Source organism: Aspergillus tubingensis (assembly GCF_013340325.1).
Source record: "Aspergillus tubingensis WU-2223L DNA, scaffold_9, whole genome shotgun sequence".
Classification (NCBI taxonomy): domain Eukaryota; kingdom Fungi; phylum Ascomycota; class Eurotiomycetes; order Eurotiales; family Aspergillaceae; genus Aspergillus; species Aspergillus tubingensis.
In genome coordinates, this window is record NW_023336283.1 from 2,180,999 (window position 1) to 2,197,672 (window position 16,674).

At 52.6% G+C, this 16,674-nt stretch overlaps 6 protein-coding genes across 6 annotated transcripts; 3 read left to right on the top strand and 3 right to left on the bottom strand.

Annotated features, from left to right (window-relative positions):
* Window positions 1-330: 330 nt before the first annotated feature.
* On the top strand, window positions 331-1,623 carry AtWU_08794 (uncharacterized protein; the record flags this gene model as incomplete). The annotated part of the gene is made up of 1 exon (XM_035503902.1): window positions 331-1,623. The coding sequence occupies one exon, from the start codon at window positions 331-333 to the stop codon at window positions 1,621-1,623; it is 1,293 nt and encodes a 430-aa protein (XP_035359795.1).
* Window positions 1,624-1,896: 273 nt separating this feature from the next.
* On the bottom strand, window positions 1,897-2,755 carry AtWU_08795 (60S ribosomal protein uL1; the record flags this gene model as incomplete). The annotated part of the gene is made up of 4 exons (XM_035503903.1): window positions 1,897-2,159; window positions 2,216-2,409; window positions 2,481-2,658; window positions 2,737-2,755. 4 exons carry the CDS (start codon window positions 2,753-2,755, stop codon window positions 1,897-1,899), a joined length of 654 nt encoding a protein of 217 aa, XP_035359796.1.
* A 600-nt stretch (window positions 2,756-3,355) lies between these two features.
* AtWU_08796 (putative flavin-binding monooxygenase) lies at window positions 3,356-5,428 on the bottom strand (the record flags this gene model as incomplete). Its single annotated transcript, XM_035503904.1, has 5 exons — window positions 3,356-3,508; window positions 3,567-4,020; window positions 4,068-4,603; window positions 4,660-4,766; window positions 4,819-5,428. 5 exons carry the CDS (start codon window positions 5,426-5,428, stop codon window positions 3,356-3,358), a joined length of 1,860 nt encoding a protein of 619 aa, XP_035359797.1.
* Window positions 5,429-7,232: 1,804 nt separating this feature from the next.
* AtWU_08797 (putative cytosolic Cu/Zn superoxide dismutase) lies at window positions 7,233-7,933 on the top strand (the record flags this gene model as incomplete). Its single annotated transcript, XM_035503905.1, has 2 exons — window positions 7,233-7,467; window positions 7,620-7,933. The coding sequence occupies 2 exons, from the start codon at window positions 7,233-7,235 to the stop codon at window positions 7,931-7,933; spliced, it is 549 nt and encodes a 182-aa protein (XP_035359798.1).
* Window positions 7,934-9,029: 1,096 nt separating this feature from the next.
* AtWU_08798 (putative quinate pathway repressor protein QutR) lies at window positions 9,030-11,850 on the bottom strand (the record flags this gene model as incomplete). Its single annotated transcript, XM_035503906.1, has 2 exons — window positions 9,030-9,284; window positions 9,346-11,850. 2 exons carry the CDS (start codon window positions 11,848-11,850, stop codon window positions 9,030-9,032), a joined length of 2,760 nt encoding a protein of 919 aa, XP_035359799.1.
* A 1,760-nt stretch (window positions 11,851-13,610) lies between these two features.
* On the top strand, window positions 13,611-16,458 carry AtWU_08799 (putative C6 transcription factor QutA; the record flags this gene model as incomplete). Its single annotated transcript, XM_035503907.1, has 2 exons — window positions 13,611-16,234; window positions 16,281-16,458. 2 exons carry the CDS (start codon window positions 13,611-13,613, stop codon window positions 16,456-16,458), a joined length of 2,802 nt encoding a protein of 933 aa, XP_035359800.1.
* Between the last annotated feature and the right edge of the window lie 216 nt (window positions 16,459-16,674).

Consider the following 16,674-nt stretch of genomic DNA (forward strand, 5'->3'; position numbering starts at 1 on the left):
TGCAATCGGAAGGGCGTAATGTGTGGGTAGACGATCACGAAGGGATCTAATCTGCCGGGGCTGGCTGGATCATTTGAGGCCTGCTGTTGCCAGAGAGAGGGTGGTGTTGAAAGAAAGCAGCTGCCTACGGGGCGTTGCTGATGGAGGAGAAGCAGGAGAGTTCCAGAGGGACGTCAGGTCGATGAACGCCAGACAGCCGTTCCTGGAGACCCGCTTTTGGTGGCGGCAGTAATTCAGTTGGTGCCCTCGCCGCCTTGCGCATCTCCCCGTCTTTCTCTCTGGCCCATCTAGTTTTCCCTCACCACCACTACCACAATAACAGCAACAACCATGCTCCCGACAAGAGGCATTGCCCTCAGGGGCCACAAGAGCTCTCGGCCGCAAGCTCTAGCCAGCCAGATCTGCCAATTATCCGCACCTCCCGCGCCCATTCATCAATCCGTACGATCCTATGCATCCAGTCCGTTGACCCGGAATGCGCGCCCAGGCCAATTGCGACCTCAGAGAAGCCCGAAAAGCTTCTTGACTTCGACTACATACGCTCCTACCCCTAGGAGGCTTGAATCTACCAAATCCGGCCACCTTACACCAGCGGACTTTGAAGAAGCCGTGGACCAGATCGCCCACGAATGTGCCGAACTCAGCGAAACGGACTCTGTGCCCCCCAACGACAAGGTCGTGCAACTGCTACAAAAATGCCAACGAATTGCTGAAGTTATGGTCCATCCGGAGCAGGACACCGGCAAGAGCCAACAGCCAGACGAGATTTCATCCCTCCTAGACCTAGAGGAAGGGAAGAACGCCGCTACCCGGAAACAAAAGCAGCAAACCACCACCACACTGCCCCGAAAGACCCCCGAACAGATCATTGATCAGCTCTGCAAATCCGTCCATGACCTCTTGACAGACGAGAAAGTGTTCATCTCCCCCGAAGCCCTGACCTGTTACACCAAGATCCACGCTATGCTCAAACGGCCCGACCACTTCCCGGAGATCTTCCATCTATACGCCAACAAACCAGTCCCCGAGGAGAACAGCTCCCCTGTCCGATACCACAAGGCCAAACCTAAGAGTATCAACAGTGCTGTGCCCGTCGAGCTCGCGGACATGGCTCTCGATGTCGCTATCGCCCAGCGCAACCTCTCGCTAGTGTTGGCCATCATCGACACCACCTATAGCACCCCGGCGTTCCGTCGTGCCAAGGTCTTCAAGAGGGCAGCTGTTCCGTTGGGTGGAATCGCTGCTGCGCCTGCGGCTTGCTATACCCTTGCTTCGTGGGCCTCGACGCTGCAGAACACTATGGATCCGAGCACAGCGACTGGTATCGCTTTCGCAGCGGGCCTGGCATACATGGGGGGAGTCACGTCGGTTGGAATTCTGGCCATCACGACGGCGAATGACCAGATGGAGCGGGTGACTTGGCAACCGGGTGTGCCACTGCGACACCGTTGGGCCCGTGAAGAGGAGCGGGCTGCCTTCGACAAGGTTGCACTTGCATGGGGGTTCAAGGATATCTACATGCGAGGTGAAGAGGAAGGCGAGGAGTGGGAGAGTCTCCGAGAATTCATCGGCATGAGGGGAATGATTCTGGACCGGACGGAGTTGATGCCTGGAATGCAATGATACTATACTATACTATACTCCCTATGTATCTACTGTACCATAATACTGTCTACAATAGAAACCTACACCACACCACCTCCAACTTATAAGAAGAAAGACACAAATAGAGACCAAATCCCGGGATCACATTTATAACCCACACCATAAGTAGCTAAACTATGATACGAAACACAACCCCAGCGTCCCAGTCCCTAAAAAAAGGGTGTCGTACCCCCAGCGTGACACATAAACTTTTTCCTTTTTATTCATAAAGAAAAGAGAAAAGCGACCCGCTTAGTACAGACGCTTAGGGGGAGACATGGTAGCCTTGAGGACAAGGCTACCAACGTTCTGCCAACCCTTCTTAAGCAGGGAGACAAGGTAGTTGATGGCGAGCATGGTGTTAGCGACCAGCTCGTCCTCAGTCATACCAACGTTGCCGACGGCAACACCGAGGCAGAGAACCTTCTTAAGCTGGAACTTGATGGTAGACTTGATCTCGTTGACCTTGTTGGCCATGTCCTCGGCGTGAGAGACGGGGGTAGGGAATTTACCGGCTATTCATTTATTAGCACGATACCCCTGTGAGTGAGGTATGGAGGGAAAAACTCACCCTTGGAAAGACCAGGACCCAAGAGACGGGGAATCTGCTTGATGAGGGTGTCGGAAGCAAGGAAAGCATCGTACTTGCGAGCAAGCTTCTTGATGAGCTTCTTGTTCTTGTTCAGCTTCTTCAGGTCGTCGGCGGACATGGCGTCAATGCCGTGGTGCTTGGCACGGTCGAGATCGTGCTGGTCACCAAGAACACTATCCTTTCATCAGTCTCCTGTCCTTATTCCTTCGAAATGTTGTTCAGGTGGTGGTAGTGGTGGTCATACCAGATGGTCATGTTGGGACGGGGAACGGTAGGCAGCTTGATGGTACCAGAGAAACGCTTGTCACGCTGGGGGTCGTAGTTCTTCAGACCGATCTGAAGCTCGACGGTCTCGAGGAAGTTCCTCTTCTTCTCATTCTGAGAGTAGTTGAGCAGCTGCTCGATGTTCTGGCGCACTCCGGCTGTTCACGAATCATTAGCATCCTTCATCATACACATATACATAGTGTTGCCGTTGCTGGGATAAAGATGTAACATACCGACTGTGATCTTAGACATGGTGCTGACAGTCTTCCAAAAGAACTTGAAATCCTTATGGTGTGGCTCTGCGCTGAATATCGGGTCAAAAGATCAAAAGAGGGAAGAAAATCAGGCCGGGCGCCGCGCTTGGAGGGCCGTGAGAAAATCCGTTACGACTCCGCTTTGTGTGTGGATGGGTCTAGCGGCTTTGGGTTTAGCGCTGCCCTAATTTGCATTTGCTGAGTCAGGTGCATAATTGGTGGTTGTGCGGGCCGTTGTGAACATTATAATTGGGAGGTCTAGTACTTACTCCGTACAGAGTTAGTCTGTGATTGGCCAGTCATAATCTCTCAGGTATTACTAGTTATAGTATGCTTGATTGATTTCGAAGTAATTCTGATCTTTTAACAGGTGGAGGTATACTTTACAACACAGACAGATTCGTTACGTAGACATATTATGGCTACCGAGGATAGAATGCTTCCCATACTCCGTTAACGTACTAGAGAGTATCATAGTTCACTATGCTCTACTGAATATCTAATTCTAAAACCAGAACGCTAATTCCAAATTTGCCTTCGCTCTATCCGCAGCTGGTAGATTCTCATAACCGAGACAATCGCTCGCCCACTTACCAACTCACAGTTTAGCCTGCGCCTGTATCTGCTCATCACTCACCAAGCCAGCTTCAATAGCCTTGATCTGCAGAGCCAGGAACTTGGAATAGATCCGGCACAAGGCAAGATTTCCGCCCATGTACCAGAAGCCGGGGTGTCCGCTGGGGCGCCACATCTATAGAAAGTGCTTGTTAGTGATGATAAAGTTGAAGCAAGCGGGAAGAAGTACGTACTGCGTTGATTTCTCCCTCCTCGTCTAGATCCCAGACATCTCGACATCGGTCCGCAACACGGTCACCTAGTACTTTCCGTACCGTCGTGCGCATATTGTCGTAACCAGTTGCGAGGACCACGACATCGGCGGACAAGGCTGACCCGTCCTTCAAAACAAGTCCGGATTCCGTAAAATGAGAGATTCCCTCTGGACTACGCTTAACCTTGATCTTGCCCGAGGCGATGAGCGGGCTGCAGCCGACATCAATGTAGTATCCACCGCCGCGAGTCATATATGCACGCCCAAGACCAGCACCGTTGACGCCAAAGTCCAGTGCAAAACCAGCCTTTTCAAGGCCACTGAGGAGATCTTGCTCGGCGTGCGCCACGCGTCGGGTGAAATGCTCGCCCAGAGCAAATTGGACAGGGAACGGAAGACATTCATGCAGCAGGTCGGCTTCTTCAGTAGGAGGTCTGCAAGAGTTAGAGGCGTGCGGGTTCAAGACAGGGATAAGACGTACCCGTGATCTTCGTGTTGACCCTCATGCATCATGAAGATACCCTTCTCAACAGTAATGACATAGGTCCCGCGCCGTTGCAGCATAGTTACCTGCGCGCCATTCTCGCAATAGTTCTGCGCGATATCATGGCCGCTGTTTCCCGTGCCGACCACGACGACCTTTTTGCCTGCTACGTCGTAGTGGGATGCATCTGTGTGCTGGCTGCCGTGGTATACTGTGCCCTTGAACTGCGACTGGTTTTCGAAGCTGGGAACCAAGGGTTCTCCTGAGTGCCCCGTGCACCAGATCAGGTGGCGTGGGCGCAGTGTACGCTCGCTCCCATCGCCGCGGACGACCACCACAGTCCACTGCTTCTGGGCATCGTCGTAGTCGGCAGATTTGATGGATGTGTGAACCCAAACATTCAGTTCCATAATCATAGCATAAGCCTCAAACCAGTCGGCTAGTTTGTCTTTGGGGGTAAATTGCGGCCAGTTCTTCGGGAAGGGAAGGTATGCCATATGGGTGAATTCTGCAGGGTCATGGGTTACGAGGGTCTATGAGGACAGGTCAGATGGCGAGTCAGAATATGTGTATAGCAAGCGTAGCTCACCCTATAGCGCTTCCGCCAATTATCTCCGATACGTTCATTCCGGTCGACGATGAGATGCGATATCCCGAGAGAATTGAGCCGAGCGCCCATGTTGAGACCTGCCTGGCCTAAAAGACTAATTAGCTTATTTCTATTGCACTAAAGGCGGGGTCTGCGTACCGGCTCCAACAATGAGGGTCGTAGGCTCCTCTTCCTTGAATTCAACTGTCCTCTGGCGTCGCTCGAGCCAGTTGCCCTGGTTGAGTCCACCAGGCATTGTCTCGATAGTGCCGTATGCTCTTCTGATGCCCAATGGCTCCTCAAATTCCTTCAATTCTTGCAGAGTTGTATACATCGCATATGCCTTCCACTCTCCTGCGTCGTTCTGCGTCAGATGAATGACCCCGGAGCCACGCCCCACACTAGTCTCGAAGAAGATGATGGAGTTTATCCAGTTCAGCCCCTCCGCGGGGCTTTCCATCCTAGGCTGGAATTTGCCCTCATGCTGCAGACGCAGAGCAGAAAGACCCGCGCGAGGCTGATTAGCAGCCAGGAAGTCTTGGATCTTCGCGCATCCCTGGATGGTACGAAAGTCCCAGACCAATGCGAGCATGTCCCTCCACCAGGAGTCCTCATGGAAGACTCTTCCTAGCTGGGAATAGTTCCCAGTGGCGAGAAGAACCTCCAGATCGGTGATCCATCGCTGGGCAATAGCTCGAGGATCTAGCGGACCGATAGAGGATGGTGTTTTGGGGAGCTGGATCACGTAGTTGCTTTGAGCAAGAGACATGACGGGGAGTAATCCAATGTCACTGTATCTTCGTAGATGTTGTCGAGAGATGGAGCGGCTGGGGCGGGAGGGCCAAGTTGAAGTCTACGAGCCCCTCGTTGTATAAATACCCCGAGCTCTCCACATTGGACCCATAGTTCCATTGTTGAACACAGCTGACGAGGGGGAGCGGAACCCGCTCGGAGAATTAGCAGATGGACATGCTCCGATGGGACGCAGTGGACCGCAAAGAAGTCCGGGGATGATGGATCATATGGGGACCTCGAGGCGAGTCCCACTCATTTCTCGTCTATGGACGTTATTCGTGGCAGTCTCGAGTGGAGTGTTGAGCAGCAGCAGCAGCTGTCAGTTGTCACTGATAGGATTCCATCGTGGCCGTCGATCATTCATCAATAAATTCAACCGATGATGGGATGGAGGGGGGAAGTTCTAGTCTGGGCCTGGCGATGATCCAGCGCCTAAATTGCCCAAATTGGGAAGTTATCCTGATAAGCCCAGGATCTCTCGGCACACTTACCCCGCAGAGTGTTGATGCCTCTCATCTCCATCTGATGAAAGATACTATCTATTCCATGTTTTTGCTTGTTGGGAGTGGAAAGGCACCCAAACTCAGCAACATAAAGTGGACACCCTGTTGATGGCTGTGCGGGTGAAATATATATATGGCAAATAGCTTCTAGGATGATTTTCGAACCTGACACCTTGGTGCCTTCGCTACAATATCCACCAATAATGGTAAGTAGTATACGGTCTCGAATATGCTGGTTTGGTTTAGTTTCTAATATGACAAGTAGACTTCCCGCCAGTCATTTTAGTCTGTCAGAGGCCATCCACAAGACACACTCTAGAACGCTGTGAATAAACATTTGCCAAATGAGAGAAAATCAGTCAAGCCATGAACTGTGGCATGTCTAGGGGTAGCAATCATGCCACGGAACTAGCTGAGATACATTCCTGCTTGGAAATCCAAGGCATTGTTGCTCTTACTCTCAAGGCATCCAGACTTGCTCGTCAGAGCTTGCTTCACTCAGACTACCTACTCGCCCCATGCTTAGTAGTCTTGACTGCTCACATGTATCCGATGAGTAGAAAGTCGGGCGTAATGGATGCTGAACAGGACGAAAAACAAGCAACTGAGTTATACTGAAAAGCCAAGAAGGCACACTACTAAACGTGCTAGGGGAATGTGTCGAATCGGTGAGCTCAATAAAAGCCCAGAGAGGGGATCCAAATCGATACCCCGTGACTGCCTGGATACTAACATTCAGAATAACCTTGCCATTGACAACCTTGACAGCAACTCAGTTCAACTCTCAATCTCCAAGGAATCCATAGCAGGACAATGCCGGTGTAACCTGCCCGAAACCGTTTCTCTGACAGCCCCCATGGACATTCCAATAATCCCCAGGCATCCAGCTTTGCCTCCCAATCCGGAACCAACAAATCCGGATCATGGCAAGGGATGCAACCACCGATTCACAATACACTCGGTGTGTGAATGGATCATTGTCTCACCAATGTGTCCCCTTACACCGCCATGCATGGTCCCTTATAAAGCGGCCCCGGAATCAAGGGGGAAGAGGGGTTACAGAAAAACAAAGACACTGACTGCCAACTCGCCGAATTCGTCCATTGTTGACCGCGATCGTCGTTCTTTCTTCATTCAGGTACCACAGTTCTCCTCCTGCATTTAGTTATATACTTATAACCTACCTGCAAATCCTTCACAAACCTGCTCAAACCCTCTCACCCGATAATTCACTCACGCATTCTCAGAAAGCCAAATTTGCTCGCGAAAACAAAGATGCTATTCAAACCCGCCCTCCTCGCAACCGCTTTGTGTCTCTCCGCCACGGCTGCGGCGAACACCAATGCCCCCGTCGTCACTGACAACGAGGATGTCCTCTACTACGCGCAGCTACAGCCCAAGGATAACACCACTGTCCGCGGGTCTGTGACCATCTTCCCTAGGCCCAGCGACGTGGGTGTCCTTGTTTCGGCGCACTTCTGGGGAATCCCCGATAATGAACAGCAGTTGGGTACGCTTACTCCCATTTCCTCCCGCTCCTTCGTATCGATCCATCAAATGGGGCTTGTGTTTAGAGTTTCCATACGAATCCGAACCCAAACTCAAACCTTGAGTTAATAGCAAACTTACACATCCATACTGACCTATTTTTGAAATGATCAGTCTACCACATCCATCAAAAGCCAGTCCCTAAGGACGGAAACTGCTACAGCACTGGCGCTCACCTGGACCCTTACGGCCGTGGCGATGCCACCCCCTGCGACATCAACGCGCCTCAGACCTGCCAAGTCGGCGACCTCAGCGGCAAGCATGGACCGATCTGGGCGCCCGACAACGAGGAATTTACCACCACGTACACAGACTGGTTCCTTTCCAATGTGGAGGGAGAGCCTGCTTTCTTTGGAAACCTCTCACTGGTCGTGCATGCGGCGGATAACTCGCGCCTGGCGTGTGGAAACTTTGTGCAGCTGAAGTAAGACTGGATGGATGAATATTTTCTGCTGCTTGGGACTTTAATGTATTGTTGGGCTGGTGCTGTTTTAGGTTAGGGTTGGATTTAATACTTAACTATCGGCATGGTACGTCCTTGCCTATGTGAGACTCTGCACACAGCCCCAAGGTGTTCGTTTTGGAGCGTTTAGCTACTAAGCAGCCTACAATAACTTAATGAATTATCATAGCCTCGCGCTCAAAGCCTTCCCCCCTCTCTAAAGAACTTTCTGTTGAAATATTCTGCATTGAGTGTGCAATACATGAGCATCTTGATGAGATGCCCAGAACCTTAACGATACTATATCTATCTCACGTATTGATTGCTTTCAGACTGAAGATGGAAGCTTCCCTTCTCCCCCCTCTCGGTATCCTGCCAATTTAAAGTAGTAGATTGCTTTTGTATCAAGCGTCAATAATGAAAGTAATACATTCTATTACTCTGTGTAGCAGGGAATTGAGCACTAGCATCACAGTAAGCCGACCAGGGATAGCAACAGAATGCGCAGATCTGTAGCAAAGAACAAAGTAACCAATCGAGAGTACGAGGAATCCAAGTGGAAATAGAATCCAGCGTCACTTGACTATCTTTACTAAAAATTCGTCTTACATTGCATATAAATCTATTACTGTAATGAGAAATTTCATGTCTCTTGCTTACTATTTTCGTTTTAAGGAAAGAAACCTTGGCATTCATCGATTGATCGTGTTTGTCATTGATTGTATATGGAACGATAGTCGTGATCCTCTTGATTGTATACGTACGTTGTAGTCATAACAAATATATCATATCATGGGCGCAGACAGACAGTACGAGATCGAAATGCTGCGTTTGCTGCATTGTCTGCGGCGACTGGCGTCCAAGCCTAGCCTGTACGTGCATGCTCGTGTTCAGTAAGCATTGCTCGTCCACATGCCTTCCCACCGTGCCAAAAGGAAAAAAGTCCCGCGGAAGTGGCTGCATGCTGACTGACGGACCATCCAGGTACGGTCATGCCGGAGGCGGGCAGCCAATGGTGGCGTTTCTTACGCGATATTAGATAGCTGGGGCTTTTAATGGCATATTCTTGACCAATGAGCACTTCAGGTGGGTTGTCCATCTAGACTCTCAATCCGGCTTTGGATCGCCTGCTCGTCGTATTGGCCTTCTTCGCCCTCGTATTCCTTCAAGACTACGGTCCGCATGAGCCGTCGGGGCGCCCGGCGACCTGTAAATAACTCGAACTGGGCGAAACCTTGCTCCGGGAGGACATCTAGACCATCCAGGGCGACCCAGCCACGGTGCGAAAGTGCTCGGATTTGTTTCATCAGTGGGGTATTGAGCGTTTTATACGCCAGCTACATATTGGTTAGTAACGTTCATAAAGAAGGGCGTAAACACAGTGGTATTTGAACTGACCTCCACGACCACGCCTCCCGTTGGGCTTTCGAGCCACTGCACTGGCATCTCAAAGTTCGGGGCCGGCTGCCCCCCGATGCTGTGAGTTGGGATACATGAGCAGACGACGGTCGGCTGCTTGTAGTTGGCAGGCCAGCTGTCCTGTAGAGTTCGCAGCACGTGCACCTGAGGCCGTGCCGCTGACCCGGCCTGGCCTGGCGAAGGGAGGTTCTGGCGATTATAGTGGTAGGCGAGCTTTTCGGCATTCGCTATGGTCCGGTTGTAGACGAAGATATTCTGCACTCCCAGGTGTATCATGGAGTAAATGGCTGCGCGGGCCATGCCACCCGCGCCAATAACTAGCCCAGTAGATGACGGGCGGATGGCATTTGCGGGTGACAAGCCTCTCCGGAAACAATTTCCAATTCCGATCCAGTCGGTATTGTCTCCATGCAAGGCCTTGATCGGTCCTGCACGACTCTTCTCCATGTACAGCGAGGAATTATCGGCGTCGAGGGCCTTGTCTCCCAGCCTCCGAATAGGGATTAGCGTGTTCACGGCGCCAATGGCTCGAGCATGTGGAGACATGGAATGCAGCAGCGGAATGGCTTCTGTTTTGAAAGGCAGGCTGACACTGGTGCCACCAAAATGCGGGTTCTCCACCAACTCATTGAGGCCTCGCAGAGACGACGACTGATGAAGTTTGTAGTGATGCGGCATTCCGCATCGCTTATAGGCGGCGTTATGCATGGCAGGAGACAGACTGTAGGTGATGTTGGCACCGAAAACAAAGAAGTGTAAGGGGTCCAAAGTGAATGAGGCGTACAGCGCCTCCTGTGCCTCACGGAGGGTGATACACGGCAAGCCTTTCGATTGTGTTTCGGCGACCATTGACGGGTGAGTGACAGGGGTCAATGTCGGGTTGAAGCAGCATGACAACCGGCCCAATGGGCCCGTATTGTACGCAATGACAGGCAGTTGCGGGGCAGGAAGGGACTTGATGTAGTCGCGAAAACGTTGCACGGCAAAATTGTCGTCAATCGTCACCGCCGGCTGTGTCAGCCGGACCATGTCGCATCCTAACCTTTTGGCTCGTTCGTAGAGATCCATATACTGTGCGTCATCCCAGCCCCGCGCCGGTGGCTGCACGGCAGCAAAGTGCCCGATCACCTTGCTCGACCCTTTATAAGCTATGACCTGTGAAAGTACCTTGTCATCGTAGGACATGTCTACTGTCACAAACTCCGGGGCTAATCGTAGACCGTGCTGAACTAATTTGAGGTACTCTGCATCCGACCGCCGCGAGGGATCCTTGTGTTCTGCGCTCAAGCCATAACGACATACATTACTCTCCACATTGTATATTAATGGAACGACCGTGTTCCGTCGGACATTGGCTACCGCCCGACTAATGGTATCGGCAAAACTCGAGTCCAGACCGAGATGGGAGGAAGGTGGTTCGGCGACATCCAGCTTCAGCTCGAACGCATCGGAGGTCGACTCTAGCTCCTCGATGTCCAGATCACGTTCTAACATGGATGAAATAGGGACGGTCACGGCATATGTGTAGGTGCGTGATTCGACTGGTTGCATCGATAGAGGGAACGATGAGTTATGACGGCTGAGATCCGTGGTGTCGCCCGTTGCGAACGCAATGAAACAAAGAAAATCACGCTGTAGTTGTTTGAGGGTCAGGAAAGGAGTGATTGCTTGTACTCGCTGATCAAGCTCAGATTCCAATGGCGAGTCCTGGTGGCCATCTTTTGGAAGTGAGTGGTCCGCGATGCCTTTCTCAGAGACATTGAAGAACTCGAGGTTGGAACATGCGCGATAGATGGGCCCCGAGAGTTCCAGGAAACGACGAACTTTGTCTGTGTTCCACGCTTTCAGATAAGACTGGATGCTCTCGGGGTCTCGGAGGACGTAGATGACTGGATGGGTCTTCGCGTACTCCCTCAACAACGTCTGCCCGCTGCGCTCCATGGACCCAGGCCCGCATGCGATGACGCAGCCCTCTTGATTTTCGGAGAGCATGGACTCCATCACCCTGGCTTCCTGCTGACGATACTCGACCAGATCAAACTCCTTCTTGTAAGAAGCGCGTGTACGGCCGGTCACCTGCTGAAAATACCGGTCTGCATCGATCAGTCGCCTACCCGAGGTGGCCGCCAGAATGACCGCTAGACTGGACTTTCCCGTGCCGCGGATTCCGGTCAACACAATGGACGCATTGGGAGCGAATTTCCTCTGAGCCTGGAAAGGCCCCTCAAAGGAGACTGGCGATTGACGATTGGAATTCAGCTCGCGCAAGGAAGCATTCAACCATGGCGACGCCTCTGAGTGTTCCGTCTGAGGAGCGGAATTGACACGGGGACGTGGAGGAGCATCGTTGCCGGGGGTAGGGTCTACTGCATGGGGTGTATTGGAGGTGAAAGGGAGATGCGACAAGCGCCTGCTGTTCTGTTGCTCGACCGGACCTTCCAGCTCGTCTAGCTTGCGTTTGGGTGGATTCACGAGGATGGACATGTCGTGCACAGGAATTTTTGTTCAGGCTATACACGAGAAATCACAATACTGAGAAGAGGGCGATTATTAGACCCACGCATGGCGTAGGACGCGAGAGCCGATAATTAGTTCCTGCAGGACCGACCGGGCGCATTCGAAGGTAAGCATTGGTTTGAAAAGGTCACGATGAGCCTGCGGAGGAGCAATCCAACTACTTGTGTGAGCGACGTAATAAGAAGAGGGCGGGAAATGCTCAAAACCCAATAGTGTGGGGAGACATGAGCTAAGGAGGTAGTGTAGTGTAGGGGGGGTGGGAAGGGAAGGGACAAGGAGGGACGAACCTGGAGTGGCTGCAGTGCCAGGAAGGGACTGGGCGTGTTTGACGAGAAGGTGGAGATGGAGAATAACTACTGTTAGTAGAATAGTCAAGAGTGAGTAGTGAGGAGGAAGACGGAAGTGCGATCGAACCGCGGGGAAGAAACGACTGCCGAGCGAGTGGATACACTTGTGACTCTCCAAATTCCAAAAGTGGTTGCGGACAAAGGCTCTGCCGTCGCTGGGCCGTATTTTTCGTATGCTTTTCGTACCTCATGTTACCGCCACGTCCGGATGACCCGGAATGACTCCGGCGGCCGAACAACCAAGTTGTTAAGGAAAGTTTAGTAGTAGTACTTTGCAGTAGACCTGAGTTAGTTCAACTGAGTTTAGTTAACTGGGATGTGCCTTGTTCCTTGTCCTGCATTGATACCCCGCGGGGAGAGCAGCTCAATCCCCAGGCAGCAATTGATCTAATACTCTTAGTTACATACCGAAATGCACACGCACTTTGGGTGCGGCTGGAATATGCCATGCGACACAAGACTGGGTTAACCAGTAATAGTAGTAGTAGACGGGGGAGAGGTAAAGGGTCTGAAAATGCTGGAATCTGAATGGCTCTCCACACCTTCTCTTCCCCAAGTTCTACTAACACTTGGCTCCCTCTCACCCCCGGGCTCTTCGGACAACTTCCTAATTCCCGAACTGGACCAAAATCTCCCACATTATGATTCCACTATCCACAATCCACAATCCACACACACATAAGAAAGGATTCATAATTTGATTACATTTGATTTCGTATTACCAAATGGATCCCCCCCATCCCCGGCGCTTTACTCCATCTTGTCCACCGGGGACACTTAGCGTTTCCAATCCGTGGGTTCTGATGGGCCTCTTTGACCTCTTTTTGCCTTTCACACTTTCCACCACCAGTAGCACTTAGTAGCTTTACACCGTAGTTTCCCCAATCGCGATGCAGCAAAAGTGGCCTATGGGGGTGGGCGCTGACGCTCTCCCACCCGCGGGTAAGAAGTTAGGGCCGGCCTTTTCCCCAACTTTCCTCCAGCCGTCATGTCCGGCCAACTTTTCCTTTCTCCGCTCTTAGATCTCTCCCTCTCGCTCTCCTCTATTCTTTTCCCATATTCCATTCTTCCCCCCCCATCGGTCCGTCTTTTTGTCTTACTTTGACCTTACTACCTTCCCCTTCTCTATTAGCTGCCTTTTCATCATCCCTGTTCTATCTGACCGCCACTACTTTAGTTTCCTCCCCCTTCCCTGTTTGTGTTTCGCAGTCGCCCGCTCACTGGCCCTCGCCTAATTGTTCCTGCGGTGGGGCGGCCTTCAAGGGCCAATTTATGAGGTACTACCTGCCGCCGGCAAAGGATTCATCTCTTCGGCCACCCTCTCTGGAAGATGAACATGCGTCCGGAATTACCATCTAGTGGACCGTTGGATAGACGATCATGAACAACGACACGCGCCAAGCCTCCGGGCCTGGTAGCAAGTCAAAGCGGCGATTGACTGACGTCGAGGAAAATAGCAAGCAGAGTCCTGCTGCAGATGACTTCGCCTCTAACCCCAAACGCCAACGTGTCTCCCGGGCTTGCGACAGCTGTCGCTCCAAAAAAGACAAATGCGATGGCGTGCAGCCCGTGTGCTCGACTTGCGCCTCTCTCTCGCGGCCCTGCACCTACAAGGCCAACCCAAAAAAACGAGGCCTTCCGACCGGCTATATTCGCACCCTCGAGTTACTATGGGGACTGGTCTTCAATAAGATTCAAGGCAGTGAGGAGGTGGTGCGCGCCTTGTTGAAGGCGGCCAATATTCCCAGCCATCTGGCGACGATGGGCAAGGAGGCAGAGGGATCCGATACCTTGTTGTCATCATGGAAAAACAGCATCGTCCTGAGAGAGATCGAGCGACTGTTGACGTTTTTAGAACAACCCGAAGAGGACCAAGCAGGTCGTTTACCCGGCGAGAGTGATTCCCCGCAAGATGCTGAAGGAAGCAGCGTCTTGTCAGCGGAAGCGCTGGAGTGGAATCTTCCAGACGTGTTGGGAGAAGGGCGAGAAGGGTCGTTGACGGTGGTGTCTCCTATCAAGACCCCGTCCGCGGTATCGACAGCTAAGGCCTCCGGAGTGCGGATTACGCGGGACTCTGCGACTCAAACGGCTACAACCAACGATTTAGGGGAGGATGCATCGAGCCTGTCGCTGGGTAGGTTGGCGCAGCGCCCGCCCGACCAGGCCTCGCTTCCCATCCCTATCCCCCAACTCCCCTCGAACGCCTGGCCCTTGTTAGACATCTACTTCTCCTACACACAATGCTGGTTTCCTATCCTTGAAAAACACGATATTTTACGAACAGCGTTCCGTCATAATGAAGACGACGCTCAAATCTCCGCCACCTCTCCAGGTTCTGGCGATTACGCCGCGCTGTGGGCGGTCCTAACGCTGGCCTCCATCCAGGAGGCCTCGATTTCCACCACGCGACAACTGAACGATTTTGCTGGTGATCGTCCTGATCCAGCGCAGCTGTACGCCACGGCTAGACGCCTAATACCCGAGGAAAACGGGAACCACGAGCTCGGTCACGTGCAGGCATTGCTGATTCTGTCACTGGTAAAGCTAGGCCAGCAGGACTGGTCAGCAGCATGGCTACTAGTCGGACAGGCTGTTCGCATTGCCCAGAGCCTTGGGTTGAATCAATCCACGGGGCAGTCGAAGAGCGCGGAGGAAGGTAAAAGTGCACCACGGTCTAAGCACGTTTTCCTGGGATGTTTCATCTTGGAGACATTGGTTGCGATGCAGACGGGACAGGTGCCGTCGCTGCGCAAGGCAGAGCTCATCAAGATTGGTCCGATTAACGAAGATGGGTTGGAGGAGTGGCACCCGTGGGAGGACCAGACGGGACTGCGCCCAGTCGAGCCGTCGCGCGCTTCATTCCACCGCGGACCTCTCCACGCCTTAAGCACATTCAACCGACTCACTTCGCTGATGTGTATTCTGAACGACTTGTGCTGTTTGAAACAGACGACAACCGGCCCCATCGCACACTTGGAGGCGCTGGAGCGACAACTCCAACTCTGGGTGTCGGCGCTCCCAAAGAGCTATCGCGTTGATCTGCAGACGACACCGATCAAGGTGGCTTCCCCACACATATTTGGGCTGGAGATGATGTACGAGAGCGTCGCTACGAACCTGAGCCTGCAATTTGCGTTGCAGCGGAGCGACCGCAACATGTCCGAGATGCCGCTGAAGAAGCGTGCCACGGAGAGCTCGAAACGGTTGCTCCAGTTACTTCAGACATACATGGAGAACTACAGTCTTTCTGCCACTTGTCCTACGTTTGGTCTGGTTCTCACAAGTGGTCTGTCACCGGCCGGAGAACGAGCGGCACCGCTGCCCTTTGAACTGGACCCCGGCCTCAAAAGTAAACTTCAATCTTTTGCTGCACATTTGGCGACCGTCTGGCATATCAAGGACAGGCCTGACACGACCTTACCGGAGAAGACTCCGGACCTGCCCGCATCGATAACACCTGCACCCGCCCGACCGAGAAGCCTATCTAACCGGGATACGGGTCCGCTTCACGCTTTCGCTCAGGCTCCGCTGGGCGCGGGCGAGCCGACACGACGAGTGAGCATGCTGGAGGACAACCGGACCAACATAGCCACACCAGATGCCTTCTTTTCGAACGGGTGGATGCGAACACCCACGGTCGATGACAATGTGGCACTATCTATCCCCACTCCTGCCCCGTCACTGAATATCAACCAAGGCGGCGAGACCGCCCACCCTTCCTCTCAACTCAAAGAATCTGTTCCTCCTAACCATTTGTCTCACCATCCTCGCTCCTCCATCTCCTCTACGAAACCAATCAACGGTACAGGCACACCACTGATGCCGGACCTGACCTCGCCTTTCCACACCACTGCACCACAGTACCCACCTCCATACGGTGATACCAGTCTCAATTTGGGATCATTTGTCGACATTGATGGATACGGGCCGCCGCGACGACCGCGGATTGCACCGGACTTGGACGCGTTGTTCGACGAACTGGCGTCGCTGGATGGGACTGAAAAGTGAGTTTATCACAATTTGCAAATCAATCTTTACTAACAGCTGCAGGACGGACAATCAGCCGGAGTTTATGCAGAACCTCGGGTTTGTGCCCGAGGCGGGGGTGCCGGAGCTGTACTCGTACTCGAGCCAAGTGGAGCCGTTCCTTCTGGCGCAGACGCAGCAGCAGGTACCATGCGAGGTGGGCGGGGTCCGACGGGGGTCGCAAGCAGAGGGAAAGAGATGAGCAGTTAGACAATTGACTGCTGCTGTTCATCTCTAACCCACCGGCCTAGTTTCGGTTGACTGCAATAAGGTATGTACAGAGTGCTATCCAATAAATCCTTGATATTAACATCCGACGGCAGACAGGCTGCAACCACCGATCCATATTCCGCCCTACCTCTCTCTTCAAACAGCACTGAAAGAGAGAATATGGTCATTGTAGATATGATATACGGCC